The sequence below is a fragment of the Lissotriton helveticus genome, chromosome 4_1 (assembly GCF_964261635.1).
Source record: "Lissotriton helveticus chromosome 4_1, aLisHel1.1, whole genome shotgun sequence".
In the NCBI taxonomy this organism is placed as follows: domain Eukaryota; kingdom Metazoa; phylum Chordata; class Amphibia; order Caudata; family Salamandridae; genus Lissotriton; species Lissotriton helveticus.
In genome coordinates, this window is record NC_136063.1 from 1857463311 (window position 1) to 1857484842 (window position 21532).

Here is a 21532-nt window from a genome sequence, read left to right on the forward strand (position 1 = left end):
GCAAGTGCTGCCCAGAGTCTCCGAGGAGGACCGGGCTCTACTCTTCCAAACTATTTCATACAGGAGAGACACTGCTAAGTTCACCATCGGATGTGGCTTTGACACAACAGACTCGCTAGGCAGAGCGATTTCCACAACTGTGGCCATTCGTCGCCACGCCTGGCTGAGAGCATCTGTTTTTTCAGTGGATGTCAAGGCTAACCTCATGGAATTGCCCTTTGATGGCTTTTGAGGGCAGATACTGCCCTTGAACGTTTCAAAGACTTTCAGGCCACGGTCAAGTATTTGGGCCTCATCACAACTCCTTGGGGCCTCATCTGATTTTCGCTCCTTTTGTGGCAATGGAAGGGGCTATCAATCGCGTCAGTCTTATTCCGGCCAGCAGGCCCGCAAGTTCGGCAACCTCTGAAGGGGCGTGGACGCGGTTCACCCCAGCCCCGTGGGTCAAGGAAACCAGAAGTCAAGCCAAGCCCTGAACCCCTCCTCCACCACAAAACCTTCCTAGTCCGATCACCCAGGATAACTCTGCCAGTTGGTTGCAGAGTACACCATCATCTCCACCACTGACGAAACATCACATCGGACAAGAGGGTATTGCAGATAGTCCGAAGGGGCTATTCCCTCCCCTTCGAGAATACTCCTCTATCTATGCCTCCAGTGTACGATTGACTTACGGAGTATCACCTTGCCTTAGTCCATGAGGAAGTCAAGACTCTCTTTACCAAGGGAGCTATAGAGAGGGTTCCTGGGCCATAAGTAGGGAGTGGTTGTTATTCCTGCTACTTTCTGGTCCCAAAGAAGTATGGAGGCCTTCGTCCTATCACAGACTCAAAGCCCTCAACTACTTCCTCAAAAAGGAGAAGTTCAAGATGCTCACCCTAGCTCAGGTCCAGTCTTCCTTGGACCCGGGAGACTGGATGGTAGCGCTGGACTTGCAGGATACCTATTTTCCTATCCCCATCTTGCCTGCCCATAGTCGCTACCTGCGGTTTACTGTGGGCCACGAGAAACTTTCAATTTACAGTGCTTTTCGTCAGCCACACCAGCGCCCCTCGGATGTACCCAAAGGTGATGGCGGTGGTCGCCGCCCATCTGCGGAGATCAAGGGTTCCAGTCTTCCCCTATCTTGACAACTGGTTGTTAAATGCGGGCTCACCCCAAACGGTTGTCTCCCACCTCCAGACTTGCCACTCCTGCCCAAAGTGCTCAAGAAGAACATGAGCGGCTGGGCATCAGTCATTCTTGTAGCTCCGGACTATGCACAGAGAGTTTGCTATCCCACGCTTCCAGTCATGAGCACAGCTCCTCCGATCAGGTTACCCCTTCGGGAGGATTGTTTGTCAGAGCAGCAGTAGAGGGTCCTCCACCCAAACTTGCCAACTCACCACCTCCTTGCGTGGAGATTGAGCGGCGACAGTTGACAGCTTTTGACCTTCCTCCCGAAGTCTTTGATGTTATTCTGGCAGTGAGACGTCCCTCCACGAAATCTGTATACACCTGCTGGTGGATCAAGTGTTGTAAATATTGTACAGACTGGTCTACTGACCCTCTATCTGCATCTTTATCTGATGTCCTCCTGTTTATTCTTTTACTAGCCCAGCAGGGCCCTGCTCTGGGCACCTTGAAGGCTGTTCTTCGGCTGCCTGACCTGCATTCTCTTTTCAAATCACCTCTGGTGGAGAGGTTCTTGAAGGGGTTAACCCACTTGTTCCCCCACCCCCTTCTCTCTTCATTATGCCACGGTGGGACCTTAACTTGGTTCTCACCTTTCTGATGTGTGCACCGTTTGAGCTGCTGCACAACTGCCCTCTATGGCTGCTCACTATCAAAACTGCCTTTTTAGTGGCAATAACCTCTGCCAGGTGGGCGACTAGGACATCTTTTCTGCCTACGGTGCTAACACCCATCTGAGACAGTCAGTTTTCTGCCTACCTTCTATGCACCCTGCACCCTTCCAAGGAAGATGAGCGTCTCCATCGTCCGGACCCACAAAAAGCATTATCGTTCTATCTCGATCGAACCAAAGAGTTCCGGGTGGACGACCAACTCTTTATAGGGTACATGGGGGCAAAGCAAGGACTTGCTGTCCAAAAGAGGACTATATCCCACTAGGTCATCCTCTGTATCAAAATCTGCCGTGCCTTAGTGAGAAAATATCCCCCTGAACGGCTCATAGCTCATTCCACAAGGACAAAAGCGGCCACCACAGCTCTCCAGCGTGGTGCCCCAGTTTCTGATATCTGCCAAGCAGCCACGTGGGCGTCGCTGTTCACGTTTGCCAGACACTACTGCCTGGATTCCCAAGTTCGCAGAGAAGGCCTGTTTGGGCGCTCTGTCTTGCAGGACTTCCTGGTCCAAACTTTCTGCAGTCCCTCCTCCAGGGAAGATATTGCTTGGGTATCTGTTGAAACGTAAGGAATCTGCGACTAAATGTCTCTATCAGATGGACAAGTTCCTTACCTTCGGTGACGCCTTATCTGGTAGAGACATGATCTAGTCGCAGATTCATTACCAACATACTCATCCGCCCTGCACTGCGGAATTGGTTTTAGTGTCCGGGATGTTCCCCTTCTGGGCCCTAGCTGTTCATTTTTTAACACTCCATGGTCAGTCATTTCATGGCTTCGCGCTTCTGGTGTGGAAAGTCGTGAAAAGTACTGACGTCAATATAACCAACACTCCAGGGGGCTGACGACTTGGATGTCACGACACCAACGACGTCACCCGGAGTCATCCGACTCCACTTACCAGCACGCAGGGGTACTGCTAAGAAAAATCTTCCGGATCCAGCCTGATGCCTAGAATTCCAAATGTAAGGAATCTGCGGATAGATCATATCTCTACCGATAAGGCGTTACGGAAGGTGAGTAACTTGTCCTTCATGCATAATATATGGGGTTGCATTAAAATACATGCTTACTAGGTTGGAATACTCTCCTGTTTGGGCTGCCTGCTAGAGCGGCCCATACCGCAGGACCCCAAACTGACTTTTGCATTTTGTCATTTATGTTGAAGAGGACCGTTCTAAAACAATTGCTATGGTTTGGTCTGATGGCAGCTAAAAGGGATATTTCTTGTCAATGGAAAGCAGACACTCCATCCTCGATTGATATTGAAAAATGGTCTGGATTGGTGCATGAGTAGAGAGCAACTGGTTTATGTAGCTAGGGGTTGTCCCCAAAAATACATAAAAATTTGACAAACCACTTATTGCAGGAGCACCAGTACAAGGCAAATGGACAGAATCCAAGCAGCTTTTCTTAATGACAGCAGATTCATACATCTCCATCAGTAGCCCTTGTGCCTGAGGATCCACAAACTCAGCCAGAGAGTATAAAACAATACTTATACATTCTTTTTCTTATATATATTTTCAACTACATTTTTAAAGTGGATTTTATCCTGGCCTTTGCATGCCTTGACCTAGACTTTCCCAGGACTACGGTAGCAATGACTGACCAAGCCAATAAGATTTCTAGACATATGAAAGGTTTTTATTTTTTGTGTGCCTTTGGTGGCTAAGAATGTATACGGAGTCTGCTGAAGTAATCATGGATTGCTCTATTAAGGATGACTCCATGTTGACCAAGGGCTTTGTCAGTGCGGATGAACTCAGCCTTGAAAAAACTTATGGAACAGTTTCTTAAGTGTAAAAAATTGTTTATACTTCTGAGGTCAAAAAAGGAATCTGTATCATTGGCCACTTTGTATTTTCTTTGGCTCTTCAAAATTGGATTGAAGATCAGGCTCCGTAAAGTATCCTGTTTTGTGGGAAAGGTATTCTATTATTCCTGCTTTGCCAGTGCCTTAAAAAAACTATCCAAATGGAATCCTGAACGAACCATTTGTAGTTTTGGCCATATATGCTAAGTGATTCAGCTTTCTTTCTTCCTCTAATGAAGAAACTTGCGAGTTCAATAACTTTATAATATCAGAAGCAGAAAACTGTTGCAGCTTTATTAAAAGTAAAATTGCATTGAAGAAAGAAAAGAAACTATTATTGCTAGATTCTTCATTTAATGGTATGGTTGATTTATTTTTATTTTTTGCTGGGATCCTGCATATGCAGAGCTACTGTAAAGTTACGAACACTAATAAGGATTGCTTGTTGAAGAACCATCATCACCATGTATTGCTACATGCTGAAAACTAGAATTTTAACACCCACAGCTCACATTAGGATATTTGCAAATACTGTGGTCAAAGAAATGCTGACTCGAACGCATGTATTGAATGCCAGTTAGGGAAACCTTTTCACATTCATCAAAAGGCAGATAGTTCTAAATCTATGTAAAAAAAAATGATGCACTGTAATCCTCTTTGAATCATAATATTTTTAGACCATGATGGAGGAGGCGAACTGTGAGAAAGAATCTCCAAGACCCAGTGAAGGCATAAATGCAATAGTAAATATAGCATTGATGCCAAAGTTTGAAATAGCTTGTATCAAAATCAATGCAGATTTGTGCTTTGGCATCTCAAACTTCAAATGTTTGTTAATTTGTTTGAGAAGCTTTGCTTTCGATGTCCAAATGGTGCTTCTTCTGTTATAGGTGTAAAATGAGACTTTTTTTAGCACATGTTGTGCATCCTACCCTGGTTCACAAACGCATCAGGGAACTGGTACAGTGACCCAGGAGGTAGACTGAAACCTGTGAACGGAACAGTGCTACGAAGGCTATTGAACCTCTTCTGCTCTAGGAACCCAGTGGATCCCAGGATGGTTGAATTCTGTCAAGGAGTTTCAAAACAAAAGCACCCCCTCTCTTGTACATTCACCCTAATGTCTTGAAAAGTGTAATGGTTATCGGCTGCCACTGCAGCATAACCTCTATGCTTTACCTCACAGAGGGATTGCAAGTGCTTGTGCCTGAATCATCCCTCTGCTCAGGACACAATAGAAGTAGCCAGCATGAGGAAGGCAACCATCTGACCACTACCCAAATATGCCACCAGTGTCATGCACTCAGCTGGTCCCAACTGAGGGGACGATGCTGTTGCCAATGCTGGACCTCCGATCCCTCTCTGAGGTGTGCAAGACCAAGGGACCAAACTCCTCAGATCACACACGGCCTAAAAGACAAGCCCTTCAGAACACCATGTCTTATGGATTTCTCTTCCAAGGTACTAACCAATGAACACCACCTGCCTTCTATTTGCAAGAAAATACTGGAACCCGGACCAAACTGGGCCACAGATGCCAATTTCCCTGAGATGCTGAAGGAGTACTGTGCGCGACAGTGTCGAATGCTGCTGACAATCCAAAAAGGATTAGCACAGCATTCTGACCCTTATCCAGAGTGACTTTCATTGTTTCCAACACTTCCACAAGAACGGATATACTGGGATGCCTGGGCCTAAACCCAGATTGTGAGGGATGAAGAATATTTTAAGATTCATGAAAATCCATTAATTGATTGTTAACTATTTTTCTAACATTTTAGCAAGAGCACAGAGAAAGCCTAAAATTGGACAGTTCCATGGATCGGATGTTTTTTTTTCAATAGAGGTTTAACAACCAATTTACAAACCTCTGGCACCTCACACAAAGAAAGAGAAGTGTTTAAAATATGATTAATCTCAGGATTAATGGTCTCAGTGGCTTTTTTATTTTATTTATTTTTTAGAATAGCCAGAGGGCATAGAACCATTGGTGACCCAGATTTCCATAGTAAAATAGTATATTCTGATTTTTGAAAGGAAACTGGCTGAACATCTGCCATAATAGACTTCAGGGAAGAAATACCCTATGATGGGCTTAGAGAACCATTTAGCCTGGCAGTGTTGTTAACAAAGCCTATCTGAATCATATTAAATGTCTCCTCAAAAAAAGTTGGAAAAATTAGCACATAACATTTTAAGATGGTAAAACATCTCTAATATAGGGTTGGGTTGAAGAAAAACCTTAATGATCTGAAAGTTCCTCTTTTATTTACTGATCCAGTTTGTAAAGTAAAAAAGGGTTTTATAGCAATGTATGAAACTTTTTTAGAGCGGATATATATCTTGTTATTTTATCAGATCTGTAATGAGCCCTCCACTTTCTTTCAAACTCTTTGCAAAGTAGCTTCTCTTTGGCCTAGAGAAATTAGTAGGGTCCACTACACTTTGAGAAAGTTAAAAAAAGCTCTAAGTTACCAATAAGATTCTAGCCATCTAAGTCATAGGTATCTTCAGTATGACAGTTATAATCCCCCAGTACTGTGAGGTTAGAGTTATGTGGCACATGGGGAGCCTCCGTTTCAGGTAATGTGTACATGGTCCTAGAGAACGATACACCAGACCTCCAGCAAAAGAGCAAGACTGAACTAACTTAAAACAAGCATTTACAATGCAATGGTTTTGCCTTTGTTAAAGTTAGAGCTATTGGCATTGCTCTTGACATTATTTTTATTTATGTTTTTTTTAACATAAATAAATGGCATTGTCATTTACAATGCCACTCGCTTTATCTCTCGCAAATGACACACACAGAGCCCCCCCCACACACACACCCACACAGAGCCCCCCACACACACAGCCACACAGAGCCCCCCACACACACGGCCACACAAAGCCCCCCCCACACAAAGCTCCCCACACACACAGCCACACAGAGCCCTCCACACACCCACACAGAGCCTTCCACACACACCCACACAGCACAAGCAGGCAACAGGGGCACACGGAGGCACAAGCAGGCAACAGGGGCACACGGAGGCACAAGCAGGCAACAGGGGCACACGGAGGCACAAGCAGGCAATAGGGGCACACGGAGGCACAAGCAGGCAACAGGGGCACACGGAGGCACACGCAGGCAACAGGGGCACACGGAGGCACACGCAGGCAACAGGGGCACACGGAGGCACAAGCAGGCAACAGGGGCACACAGAGGCACAAGCAGGCAACAGGGGCACGAAAAACTGAGGCACAAGCAGGCAACAGGGGCACGAAAACTGAGGCACAAGCAGGCGACAGGTACACACGGAGGCACAAGCAGGCAACAGGGGCACACGGAGGCACAAGCAGGCAACAGGGGCACACGGAGGCACAAGCAGGCAACAGGGGCACATGGAGGCACAAGCAGGCAACAGGGGCACACAGAGGCACAAGCAGGCAACAAGGGCACACGGAGGCACAAGCAGGCAACATGGTCATGAAAACAAGCACAAGCAGGCAAAAGGGTCACAAGCATGAATTGTAATTTAGACGGGGCTGAAGTGGAGAACGGTCAGTAGGGAAGTAGTGCGGCTGGTGCAGTGGTACCAGGCCGAAAGGTGAGAGGGGCTGTCTGCACCCCAGTTTGGACAGTTTCCACTACCTAACAGGGATTGGTGGGAGGGGGGCGTACTTCTTGCTTGCTTTAGGGCTGTTACTTCGGGGACGCAGTGCACGCTGCTGCCTGCTGCCGCCGGGACACAACAACAGGCAGGGAGAGGACAGGCTGGGAGAGGGCAGGCTGGGAGAGGGCAGGGAGGGGACAGGCTGGGAGAGGGCAGGCTGGGAGAGGGCAGGGAGGGGACAGTCTGGGAGAGGGCAGGTTGAGAGAGGGCAGGTTGGGAGAGGGCAGGTTTGGAGAGGGCAGGCTGGAAGTGGACAGGCTGGAAGTGGACAGGCTGGGAGAGGACAGGCTGGGAGAGGACAGGCTGGGAAAGGGCAGGCTGGAAGTGGACAGGCTGGGAGAGGACAGGCTGGGAAAGGGCAGGGAGGGGACAGGCTGCTTATATTGATTTTCTGCCACTTCGGTGACCTGCAGATCCACCCGAAGTGTGGCCCCTTGCAGAATTGCGTTAGTTAGAGCCACAAGGCTGAAGAGAGAAAAAAAAAGGAGGGGGTTGGTTGCGGGGCTTAAGCTGTGTGCTGCTGGGCGCCGAACCCCCTGCCTGACGTGCTGGGGGGGGGGGGGGGGATATGGAAGGGAGAGAGATCGATAGATACATTTATCTGCTTAAACTGCCTTTTTATATATGTTTTACTATAATAATGCCAACATTTTCACAATCTCTTTCTCACTCGATCTTGTTCATCTGCGTGCTTCATGGTTGCCATGCCTCACAAGTGTACCCCATAGTTAGTCTATTATGTATTATTAAATGATTACTGGGACACTGCTCGGACACCCGGATGAGTTATCAAGGGAAGTAGCATAGACAGTGAGGTCAACAGAGCATTGGCAGGTTTAATAAAACAGACCTTTTTGCCGAATGCTGCATACTGTTTAAACTTGTCATGTAAAACAAGGTGAGAGTGTGGTGAAAGGGAAGAGTGAGTGACGGGATGAGAGTATGAGCAGAAGAGAGAGAGTCAGTGAGAGAAGGAGAGTGTGGTGGAAGGGAAGAGTGAGTGACGGGATGAGAGCATGAGCAGAAGAGAGAGAGTCAGTGAGAGAAGGAGATTGTGGTGAAAGGGAAGAGTGAGTGACGGGCTGCCGAAGATCACACGCGGTCCCTCGCCTCATGATTGGTTTCCCTGTGGCTCACATTACCCAGAGCAGGGCTGCTCCCCAGTGTGAGGGATCGCGGATTGCAGTGGTGCTGGGGGTGGGCGTCTGTGGGGCCCCTCCCCGCCTGCTGCCCCCCCTCCCTGAAGTGTATGCATCTCAGCTGGAGCCGCAGCTTGTCAAACTTCACTCCCCCTCCCTCCTGCACCCCCGGCCCTCTCAGCTGGCTCTCGACGCCTTCCCGCCCCTGAGGTGCTACTTGTACACACTCACGGGAGCCAGAAAACCCTCCTCTCAGTTCTCCATTTATTTGTATTTTTTCAGTTTTATATAGCGCGAACTCCGCGGTATTAGAGCGCTCTGTGCATGTGCCTACACCAGGCCAGTGTTTGTTTTAAAGGTAACGGGGAAATTAAATGATGTGCCCAGAATCACGGGCTGTAGAGCCGGCGCCGAGACTCAAGCCTGGCTGGCTCCACAGTTCTCAATAGCTCTATCGTAATGCCTCATCTTCTCCAGTTTTGTTCCCGATATTGGTGATAATTCTGGCTTTCAGGATGAGTGCAGATGTGCTACCGTGTGCTTTGTCTGTGACCCGCCCCGCGGCCACCGATCTAAAAACAGAAAGTGCAACACCGGGTCAAGGTACTGCCTGAAAAAACATCTTTAATACTAGTATAAGCATCAGAACATTTAGAGAGCATGATTTGTAACTCGAGAAGAATGCGTTGCTCACCAAACCGCTTAGCACGCTGGGACTTGTAGTTTATTATGACAAAAGTAGACCAATGACGTGAAGGTGGAGAGAAAAATAAATCGAGGACAGGGCTGGATTAGCTGTTGGCGACTGAACCGGCCTAACTTCAGAGCTTTGCCTAAAATTATATGTGGACACGGACAGCGGGAGGGGGAGGCGGGAACGGACAGCGGGAGGGGCGGGAACGGACAGCGGGAGGGGGGGCAACAGACAGCGGGAGGGGGGCAACAGACAGCGGGAGGGGGGGCAACAGACAGCGGGAGGGTGGGCGGGAACCTAACGCCCTGCGCTCAAAACCACATTTCGTGCAAGCAGAGGCTGCCTTCCATTTCCCTCTCCCCTGCATCTGCCCTGCTTCCCCCGGGGCTCGCTGCGTAACAAACTTGAATGCCTCTGCTATTCAATGAAAGGCATGCTTGTCAGCTAAAGGGAGTTAAAATCCTCCAGCGAACGGAAAGAATAGAAGGTAATGTAACGATTTCAGTTACATCCAACAGTGCTCGCCTCGGAAGCAAAAAAGCACAACACCACGAAGGCATCCCTTAAAGACACGAAATTCCAATGGCAGCAGCCCTGCAGCTTGGTTTGACCTTCATGCCCTTTCCCGCAGATCGGTCCGGCTCGCCGAGCTCCTCATGCCGCCATGTTGGGGGTCAGACAGCGTATTCTTGAACCCTCCCCAAGTCTCCCTCAGGCCGTTATTGCTGCCGCCAATGAGACCACCAGGCTCTGGGATGTTTCCTAAATGTGAAACCGGGGTCCCAGAGCGGCCAGACCCCCTGGGTCCGCAAAAGAGAAATCAACGCGGCAGGCGCCGCCGGGCGCCGCGTGAGACAGGAAGGCAGGTGCCGGCAATGCCGGACCAGATTCGGGGGCGTTCCCGGCTTTTGGCTGACGTAGCGTGACGTAGCCAAAAGCCAAAAATTCTCGGGAACGCCCCCGAATCTGTTCCGGCATTGACGGACAGGCCCGTCTTCCAATGGCTAGCCTCCATTTATGGAGCTAGCCAATGAAAGACTGGGGCCGTTCCTGTCTCCCATACCATACTCATTAGGTTTTCGCCTGCGCGAAAAAGCTGCGCAGAGCGCAGCTTTCGCCAGGCAAAACCTAAAAAGGCTCTCTGCTCCCTTTGATACTGTCGACTTCAAATGTTTGATTCATGGAAAATAATAGCCAGGCCCGATCTTTAGCCTCCGTTCTATCACATAGGAGAATGTAGAAGCCTGGCGGGGGAGCTACTGCAATATCAGTGTTACCCATACTGGGAGAGAAAGTAAGCAAACAATGAGGAATTTTTGATCCCTGGCTGGAGCTGGATGCGGAACAGACGCTGACGAGTGCAGACCAGCTTGCCTTTGATGCACTTTTGTCACGCGTCTCTTTGTATGTCCAGTCTTCTTCTCCAATCCTGCCTCCCTTGAAACCACGAGACTGCCAACCAACCCAAAATGGCACCTAGAAAGTGGCTTACTCATAATGCCCATTAAAAGGAAAAATCTCCTCAGTGCAACCAGCTGGGACAAGAATCCATATAAAAGGTAAAGTCCAACAGATAACATTTTAGAAAGACTTAAGTAAACTCCAAAATTCAAGTTACATTAAGTGCAAATAATATGTTTTTTACATTGAGCCCCAGAGTTCCACTTCTAGTGTCTCCAGTTGACAGCACTGTATTGTCACAAATTCTGGGGGGTGTAGATGTCCGGCGGGTTTGGGAGGTTTCAAACTTCCTGGTTCAGTAGCTTATTTCAATGCCTCAACATGAGTAAGTAAGCCATTTGGATTGTGAGACAGACACAACATACTCTGGAATCTTGTGTAGGAAGTGTTTCCTGCTTATGACCTGTCATATAAGATAAGTTCAAGGACAGCAGTGGAACACCAAACGATCTTTTGTTAATGAATAAATCACTCAAGGATCCCTAGAAAGGGTCCATTAAAAAAAACTCCTAGTCTTGTATAGCATTAGAGAAGATACAAATTGAAAGTGTCATAGCTTTTCATGAAAGTGAAAACAGGACAAAAGTGTACATGGGTATATTTTGTAGCCCTAACACCTCGTTTTGGACAACAAAGGCAAGGAGATTGTCTCTGTTCGAGAAGAAACACAACCCTTTCACCATTTCAGTGAAACTTGCATTTTTGCGCCTTTTAAAATGTTTAGGTTCTCCTAGAGTATTCTTTATGCCCAGCTGACTTGTCAAATCTAGCTGATAGCTCTACTTTATGCCCAGATGGCTTGTCAAATCTGGCTGGTTGCCAAGAGCCCTTGATCACAGGCTATAGAGCACATACGTCCAGACCCACTGTTTGCCCTTTACAGACTCTCCAATTATTTTAATTAAAGGAAGTCTGGGCAATCACCAACCATTTATTACTCTTTGAGTGATATAGCCTGCAGAACAGGATTAGCCTCACCACTGTGGTAGTTCATAAAAATCTTTTTTATTTTGCATAACCCCTCCCTTTCAGTGACCATTAAAACCATATCTACCAAGCTAGACCTCTAATTAGTACTTCTTCCACAAATAAAAAACGTAGGACCTTTGTACATCAGACCGGCATTGCCACCTATTTGCCGGTATTCCGGCTTTGTGCTAATGCTCAAACTCTGTAAGCCAGTAAACGGGCGTGTTTTGTAGTACACAATACAGCATTAGGGGAGCCCACTTCAAATTAAGTTATTATAACCTAATGTTTAATTACGTACACCTTTCTTTATCACTTAGTCTCAAAAATAATATTCTCATATTAAAATCTCACCTTCAATATAATATATCCTTACTTCTCAAATTTGTTGGGAGTTAGACCAATATAATCCTGTAGTTAATAGAGCTCATTTGCTGTTCTTATAGTGGAGCAGTTTTTAATTTGAAACATTTATGCATGCTACAATATGGAGGATACTAACAAAGCTAATTTGAGAAAAGGAGCCAACATGTGTTTCACAGCCTTCTTCCCTTTCCCAGAGCTCTGAAAGGTCTATATAATTTAGGTTGATAACTGTGAATAGCTTCACAAATGCATTAGGTTTTGCTATAGCCTTATAGCCCGCTGGAGAGGCCTATAGCAGTTGTTAAAGACCCTGAGGCCGAGTTATAATGAGGGAGAGGGCCTTTAAGAACCAGTATATCCCGAGGCAGAAGGGCTATAAGGCCATAAGAACATTCTACAGACTAGGGGTAGAATGTTCTAAACTAAAAAGGGAGAAACATAAAAACAAACACTAGAGTGTTGGAGCTCTGGGCTTATACTAGCCATTATAGGCCCGGAGCTACTCCATTGTCTTCAATGGAGCTCTCAACTTTCCAGTGTTCTAATATAGCTTTATAACCAGCTGTAGTTGGCTATACTGGCTGTTGGAACATTGGAATGTTGGGAGCTCCATTGAAAACAATGGAGTGCTCTGGGCTTATAATGGCTGGTATAAGCCTGGAGCTCCAACATTCCAATGTTTCTTTGTTCACAGCTCTGGTTGTGAACAAAGAGTTCAGGGAGCCTGAGGGGATTCCAATCCCCTCGCGCTCCCAAAAGGCTTGGTTTTTTTTGTTAGAACATTCTGTCCTCTAGTGACAGAATGTTCTAATAGCCTTGTAGCCCTTCGTAGATGGGCTATACCGCTATTAAAGTCCCTCTCCCTTGTTAAAGGCCCTCTCCTTCAGCTCGGGGCCTTTAATGCTGGAGAGGACCTTTATTAGCCGGTATAGCCCTCTACAGCGGGCTATAAGGCTATATTAGCGGCCCGCTCCAACGTTTTGGCGCAGGACTTTAATAGCTGGTATAACCCAGCTAAGAAGGGCTATAAGGCAATTAAAACATTCTGCCACTAGATGGTAGAATGTTCTAACAAATTAAGCAAAGGCCTCTCGGAGCCCCAGGGGATTGAAATCCCCTCGAGCTCCGAGAGGTCTTTGTTTAAACAACATTGGAATGTTGCTCTGCTGGCCTTTACCGGCCCGTAGCATGGAGCACTCCACTGCCTACAATGGAGTGCTCCAAATTCCAATGTTCTAATTATCTTTAGGTTCGAGCCGATGAAAGTGTTCCGGTCTATTGTTGAAGAAGGTTTTCAGTTTACATCGCTGCACACGTTCAGAGGTAGGCGATGCAATGTATCAATACTCCCCTCGTAGGTGTGTGAAAGCTGTTACAATTGCTTTGAAAGAGTGACAGCCATTTGTTTATGTACATTTGTATGTTATGCCATTTGTAATATTGGAAAAGGTTTGTGAACATAACGTCTGTAGTTGAAACTTAACGTATTTTCTGAAAATATAATTGTTTTATTTTGCTCCTCAAAACATTTATGCAAAAAAGGAATGGGGGAAAGGGGTTGAAGAGAGAAAGTGTTTGCTTGCTTGGAATGGAATGTGTAAAGTTAAAACATTTCATCTCTCCATTACGTTGTGGTATGTGTTTTAATGTTGCCTTTAGCTCATTAACATTGCTGGACTGATGCAGGCGAAAGTGCATTGGCTTATGATTAGTTTTTGTAAGATTAGAGACAATGCAAGTCTAGTGTAGAGAAATATATGAATTGATATTCCTCTGTGCATTTGGAAATATATTACCTTGCCTGACTTTAAATCCCTGCTCTGTCCTGCTCTATGGCCTGCTCTTCTACTCTCTTTTCTTGTCATAACAATAATATCTTCTTTTAAATGTTCCAGTGAGTTAACAGTGTTTGTTGCTATTCATGTTAATTCCAAGCATTTATATTTAGCACCAACTTACTGCACAGCACATGGTATAAACTGTTGTCTTATATGTATCTTTAACGGATTTCAGGCAATTCAGAAGGGCAATACAGAAGTGGCAAGAATACACGCTGAAAATGCCATCAGACAAAAGAATCAAGCCATCAACTTCTTGCGCATGAGTGCTCGAGTGGATGCTGTTGCTGCTAGGGTGCAAACCGCTGTAACAATGGGCAAGGTACATGACATTTGTTTCTGACACGCAGTGAGCTTTGTGTTCAAGAGATTGCGTCATTTAAAAAAACCTATAAACCTATACAAATATAACAGGAGTGTACAATATCAGATGACCAGAAATGTATTTTGTGTGTCAATTGTCTTTTAAAATAAACCACCTAAGAGTCATACGATTAAGGTAACTGGGATTACAGGTCTTGGCTACTGAATTGTAGGTCAAACTAAATTGTGCATATTCATGTGTTTATTATAAGATTCATTTCATATTAGGGTTCATAGGTTGATTAGATGCCGTTGAACTGTGCATTTGTAAATCTTTGATCTGCACTCTTGAAATGAGCTGTATCATTCACGATACAAAAGAGTAACCAAGAGCTAGTTTTCACGTTAGTGATTCCATTACTTAATTTCGTAAGCAGTGAATGTCCTGTTGCATGAAATCAGTAGGTGTGGTCTAGTATTTTTGACTGTTGGTGCATATACTGTATCTGAATTGATGTATTTCATAGTGTCTTGGTTAATGCTTTACTTCTTCAGGTAGTTTGCTCGATTTTACCCTTTATGCTTAGATTGTAGCATCAGTTTACGTCTGGAATCTGATGGCTTTCTGTGACCCACAATAGAACAAGGATTGACAATGCCACTAGGTCTTGTATATACCTGAAGGTGCTTTTTTTCAATTACTGGGGAGTTTAGATACTTATTACCTTATTATCAAGACCTTATAGTCCATACACTGTCACACATTTGTGCATTCAAGCATCCGTTCATCCACCCACAGATCATTCATACACTTATCCACTCCTCCATGATAAAACACACCCTCAAACTCAACAAGCATATGCAAGATAAATTAAAAGAATAACAGTAGCAAAAAGAACAATGCGACAGAATATATACACACTGCGAATGTGCTTGCAGTGAAGAATAAGTCAAAACTTAAACATAGCAGTGAGTGGCTATCTTGGAGCCATATTGTGCACAGTGACTAATTTGACTAATTGCTGAAGCTATCCAAGAAGACTGCCATGTTTTAAATGTGGAAGTCATATTTGAATGGTGAAACAATGATACACTATGGACAATGGCCTTCAGGATGGGTGCTGTGTTTGGAAGCAGTAGCCAGGTGGAATGCGGTGCACTCCAGAAATAAGCAATAAATTAGTCACCCGGTAGCAATATCTAGGGAGCTGATGACTGCTTATAAATACATGCATTTAAAAAAAGAGAGGGAAAGAAAAACAGTGTGACTTATAAAAGGAGAAATCACACAAAAATAGTGAATGACGTCCTGGCACTGAAGCACAATCTGTTTCAAGTGGATGTGGACATGTGGTCCGGCAAAATGCCATCACCCAGAAGACAATAGAGCCAGTGACTGAAGTAGACTGACCCATTGCTATATGTTATAGTAAGCAGACACAGAAGGGGAAACCAGACCAGTGATAAAAGAGAGCCCCACTCTGTATGTATATATGTGTGCTTGTATTTTTATGCTTTTTTTTATTATATTTCTTTTTTTAATTACAAGAGCCTGTTATGCAACTAAAGCTGCCAGGCTTTATCTAAAAAGTACTGTAATGCACACACTGCTAAATGTTATGTATAAAATTGCATAAAGTTAAAGTTGGCGTGGCCAAGATGGCGGCGAGACAGGATGGTGTTTCTCTGCTCCCGCCCTTTGTCGCCCAAGTATAGCACCTCCCGGAGCCCAGGCCTGGCCCCGAGTGCAGAATCGGCCCGGGCTTGTTCCAGGGAAGCACTGGACTTATGCTAGTGGCCCGAGGTTCGAGGCTATCGGGTGAAAAGACCGCGGACCGCGACCATGAACAGACTGTAATGTGGGCCGCGACGGAGGAGAGCGTGGAAACGGACGAGCACAGCCGGATCCATCGAAGGGGGTGAGGCTCTGAGACCGAGCGCCATCCTGCGCCGGCAGCGACGGCAGCACCAGTGAGGCCGACAGAGGCACCACAGAGGGGATCGGGGAGGCAGCACCGGCCTTGTGCAGACCGCCGGAGGCGCGGATTGCGCTGAAATCACTCACGGCCCAACCACGCCTAGTGGAGCAGTGAAGCCAGGCCTGGCCAGGAAAAGCGACAAACCGCAGGGAGGAGTACAGACTGGAGGCCATAAGCACCGTAGGCCTGACTTCCCAAGAGGCGAAGAGTCGACAACCCCCACATCAAGAGGTACAGCGCCAAGATACGCAGATGCGGAGACAGGCTACTAGGCCGCAGCGGTGCGCCTAGACGGAAGCCACTGCATTGTGGATCGGACCCTGGCTCCCCCTTAGGCAATGTCTGGCAGTCAAGAGCGAGTGGCACAGCCGTGAGCAGTGAGAGACATGCTATAGGAGGACGTGAGCGCGGCCGCCATTAGAGTCTGTTGCTTAGAGTGGAGCCCTGTGACCTGCGGAGGCGGCCGGGCTAGGCCCGTGTAGTTCCCCGCTCAACTCCTAGCTTTGGCCTAGCATCCCGGCCGAATCTTCACAACACCTCCGCTGCTGGCTGCACCCGCTATCGGGGACCTAGCCTCACCGCTAAGCACAGAGGCATAAAGGCACAAGAGAACGCTGACTCAAAGGGAACTTCGATGAGGTGAGCCCCATCCTGCGTTTGGGGAGTCCACTTTACGGGTCCGAAGTGGAGCAGCACTATAACACCCAGGGTGGTGGTATGACCAGGCCAAGCATTAAAGGAGAAGAGAGGGCCTGCTCGGTAGGTCGACTCGTTATCTCCGGTCTGGAAAGTGACTGGCAAAGCTGGGTGGACTTTACCCTTTACCTCAACGAGCGCGCTGTAGAGGTGGCCCAGTGGTCGCTATTAAACTCAGCGAGCCCAGTGCCCGCCCAAATGCAGGTGGACGGCGCCAAAGAGGAACCAGTGACACAAGCCTTCCTCGAGTCCCTCTTCGCGAGGACCTGTAAACAGTTAAGCGCGACCTCGCATCAGAAATTAAAGACATCAGAAAAGATGTGGATGAAATAGGGGAGCGTGTCGCTACAGTGGAAGACCGGGGCGACAATAAGGACACTGAAATGACGGCCTTACAGCAAGAAGTCATCCGCATCCATGAACAAAAGTTGGACCTGCAAGATCTAGAAAACCGCTCCCGCCGACATAACATCCGGATTAGAGGGGGGAGAACCTATTAGGAAGCCAGGGACATCTTCGCCTACATGAGAGACCTCTTCAATCATATTCTTGGCAGTCCACCTGGCATGGACATTAAAATAGACAGAGCACACAGAGTGGGCCCACCCCGCTCTGATTAAGCCCCATCTGCGGATATACTGGTCTGTGTACAGGACTTTCGTACGAAAGAAGAGATTCTCCGTTAGGCCAGTTCCATGCACCCGGTCACTTTTAATGATCAAACACCAACCCTGTACCAGGATCTTGGCGCGCTCACTCTACAGCAACGTAAAACCTTTCGACCCATCACTATGCATCTACATCAGCGCGACATCTCATACTGCTGGGTCCACCCATTTCGGCTTCTCTTCCGTCTGGATGGCAAACTTCACCAACTCTGCTCCCTCTCCGAGGCCTTCCAGCTGCTAGGCGTTGTCGTTCCCGTGGAGGACGATGGGAGTCGCAGTCCTACCCCTGGGGCCGGGGACTCGCAACCGAGATGGAGGCAGCAGGGCCGCAGATGCCAACCAAAACTACCTGTCCCAACAGAGATCACGAAGGGAGAGCAGGTGATCCTACAGACCCTCCCAGGGGCGCTGGCACAAACTTCGTGAGCATACCATGTGACGTCTGTTTGGTTCCCCCCCCCCCACCCCTCTTTCATTGCATTTGGACAGGCGGCGGGCCAGACAGTGGGGCAAACTTGGCCACACTATGGACCCCAAACAGACTCTTTACTGGTAATCCTTGGATGATGGACTGTATCCTGAACTCTTATTCTCTGTTCATAAATGTATTTCTAGGATCATTTTTGTTATAGGGTCCCCCGTTCACTGTTCCTCGGCGCACAAGGGCTTTGTAACACAGTGCAGAGCCCAACTCACACTCACATGCTGGTCCGAACACACAGACCCAACCCTGGTTCCCTGTACATATTACCTGGTCCTAGACCATTAGATGCCCCTCACTAATCTCAAGATCCTCACGCTAAATGTGAGAGGTCTTAACAACCCCATCAAGCACAGGGCGATCCTCTCATACCTGGAGAGTACCAGAGCTGAAATATGCCTGCGACAAGAGACACACCTGCTCTCACGTGACTGTCATCGACTTAAATCCTGTATGTTCCCCACACAATTTTTTTCATCCGGTCCTTCTAAGACAGCTGGGGTGGCGAATTTAGTCTCCAGGGCCTTCCAGGTGAAAGTAGCGCAGAAGGTGGCGGAGATCAGGGGAAGGCTACTGACTTATCAGTTCACAATCGGGGGCACACTCTGGTTATTGGGTCTCTGTACGCACCAAATGAGGGCCAGGAAAGGTTTCTCCATGAGGCTCTGAAGAAGTCCGCTGCAACAGTCAAGCGCAAGATACTTCTGGGAGGTGTACTCAACTTAGTATTTAATAACTCCCTGAACAGGTCGGCTCAGCGATCCGAAAGAAACCGGTTAGTGTTAGATTCCTTACCTTAGAATATCCCCAGGCGTCAGACTGGATCCGGAAAGTTTTGCGTAGCAGTACCCCTCCGCGTCGGCAGGCATTGTCTGCGGCTCCGCGTCCGTCGTCGGCATCGTTGGCGCCGGGATGACGTCGCCGGAATACTTAGACGCATCCCTCGCGCGCTGACGTCAGTTATTCTTTTTTCCGCTCCACCAAGCGCAGATCCGGAAAACGCAGTACTCCTTAGTCACTTTTCGACTAACTTTTCGATCTTTTTTATTCTATTTTCGAGTCATAAGACTATCGGTGCCGGCAGGGATGCCCGGGTTCAAGCCCTGTGCCGATTGCAACCGACTGATGTCGGTTACCGACCCCCATCGCCGGTGCCTGGGTTTCCTTGAGGCCGACCATGATGACAAGTCGTGCCCAGACTGCCGGGCCTTGACGTCGAAGGCTAGGCGGGAGCGGTCCCGTAAGTGCCTCGAGCTCTGGCAGTCGGCTCCGCGCCGTTCACAGTCCAGGTCGAGGAGAAGGTCGAAGGACAGGTCGCGGGACCACAGTCATCGAAGCTCGGCGAGTCGACACCATTCGTCAGGCTCCAAGTCCTCAGGTAAGAGGCACAAGAAGTCAAAGAGACTACATCGCTCTTCCGACTCCCTCGACGCTCGCGCGATGCGGCCGGGGGTCCGGGTGACATCGCCCACGTAGCTCCGCTGGAGCCGCAAGCGCCGCTGCCAGCTCCATACCTGCCGGTCCCTGAACTGAACGCGACGCCGAAGGAGATCGATGCCTTCCTCATGGCCATGAGGTCGCTCTCTCCTCCGTCGGGTCTCGCTGTGGCGCCTTTGGGTCCCGCGTCCCCGACTGGGAGCCCAAGCGGGCCGGGTGCTTCGGCCCCGGTGCCGTCGACGCCTTCGGTCCCGACGCCGCAGGGCCCCACCGGATCCGGCTCTGGATCCGGGTTGCCGCTGGTCAACCTTACGACCCCTCCGCCGACTCCCAGGGTGTCGCCCCCGACGCCGTCCCCAGACGACGACGTCCCCGGTCCTTCCTCCGGTCCGGATCCGGCTTCGGACCGACGTCGCTAGACGCTGCTTTCGATGCAGAGAGAAGAGCAATTCTTCTATGATCCGGCCCCATCCTTTGAACCCGAGTATCAGGAGATGGGAGGCGAGGGAGATTGGGAGGGGTCTGAGGACCCTCTGGCACGGAAGTGACAGTCTTATCAGGACTGGGCAGTTGATCTAGGGGAGGCCAGTGGTTTGGACACTTCGCCCGACACTGGCTTTGTCTCCCCTCCTACCGTGGCTACGGAGGAGGGGGCTGCTTTCAGCGTGGTGCTGACGAGGGCGGCCAAGACCTTGGCTCTTGAACTCCCCGCCGCGGCCGTTAGGACTAACCTCCTCACCGACGTCCTTAAACCCCAGGAAAGCTCTTCGGAGCCTCTACTGCCGTTTAATGAGGCCCTTACTGACGTTCTGTTGGGCACTTGGTCCAGGCCCGCTACAGGTCCCCCTGTAGATCGGAACGTGGCCAGGCGCCACCGCCTGGCCCTGGGTGACCCTAGCATCCTGTCCACCAACCCCACCCCGAGAGCCTGGTTATCCAGGCCTCTAACTCCCAGACTGCATTCCCGACTGCTCCACCTGATCGCAAATCCAAAAGGTATGAGCAGTTCGGAAAGAAGCTGTTCTCCTCACTCAGTTTGGATTGCGGTCTGTTAACACTGCTTGCCTTTTGGGCCGTTATACCCACTCTCTGTGGGACACGGTCACGGAAGTGCTGCCAGGTTGCCCGGAGGAGGCCTGGGTCAAACTCGCTCAAGCCCTTGCGGAAGGGCGAGATGCAGCACTGTATTCTATCCGATGTGGGCTGGATACCACGGACTCGCTGGGCAGGGCGATTTCCACGACGGTGGCGGTTCGCCGCCACGCCTGGCTCAGGTCCGCCAACTTTTCGGCTGATGTCCATAATTCCCTCATGGACATGCCGTTTGATGGCCGTCGCCTCTTTGGCGACAAGGCAGACAGTGCGCTTGAGCGTTTTCAAGGACTCCAGGGCTACGGCCAAGTCCTTGGGCCTGTCGGGCCAGCGCCAGCAATCTTCTGCCTTTCGCTCCTTTCGTAGCCAAGGAAGGGGCGCCCCCTCACGTCCTGCCAGCCACTGGCCGCAGACTAACATCCAGCGCGGCGGCCAACGTGGTAACCACCGTGGCGGTGCCAGGGGACAGCGGTGAGGCCAGTCCACATCCACCCCCGCAGCATCCGCCTCAAAGCCTTCCTAGTCCGAGCTTTCAGGCCCATTCGACGCCAGTGGGGGGCAGGGTTTGCCATCACCTCCTCCACTGGCGCACTATCACATCGGACAGGTGGGTGCTGCAAATCGTCCGAAGGGGCTACTCCCGCCCCTTCGAGGCGACCCCTCCAGCCATGCCACCGCGGTACCACCGCATGTCGGGGGATCACTTGCAACTTCTGCAAGAGGAAGATACGGCCCTCTTGGCCAAGGGGGCCATCGAGCGCGTTCCTGGGCCAGAAATAGGGTGTGGGTTTTACTCCCACTACTTTCTGGTTCCCAAAAAGGACAAAGGGGGCCTACATCCTATCTTGAACCTGCAGAATGTCAACTGCTTCCTCCGGAAGGAGAATTTCAAGATGCTAACTTTGGCTCAGGTCTCAGCTGCCCTAGACCCTGGAGACTGGATGGTGGCGTTGGACTTGCAGGACGCTTATTTTCACATCCCCGTCCTGCCTACCCACCGGCGCTACCTGCGGTTCACGGTAGGCCATGAGCACTTTCAGTTTATCGTGATCCCCTTCGGCCTTACCAGCGCCCCTCGGGTGTTAAC

At 49.0% G+C, this 21532-nt stretch overlaps 1 protein-coding gene across 1 annotated transcript in view; it reads left to right on the forward strand.

Annotated features, from left to right (window-relative positions):
- Positions 1-21532, forward strand: part of CHMP1B (charged multivesicular body protein 1B) — a 218790-nt gene that overhangs the window by 140151 nt on the left and 57107 nt on the right. The window contains exon 3 of the mRNA XM_078688513.1: positions 13965-14111. Within this exon, the coding sequence (XP_078544639.1) occupies positions 13965-14111 (147 nt within the window). The remainder of the gene's footprint in view (positions 1-13964; positions 14112-21532) is intronic.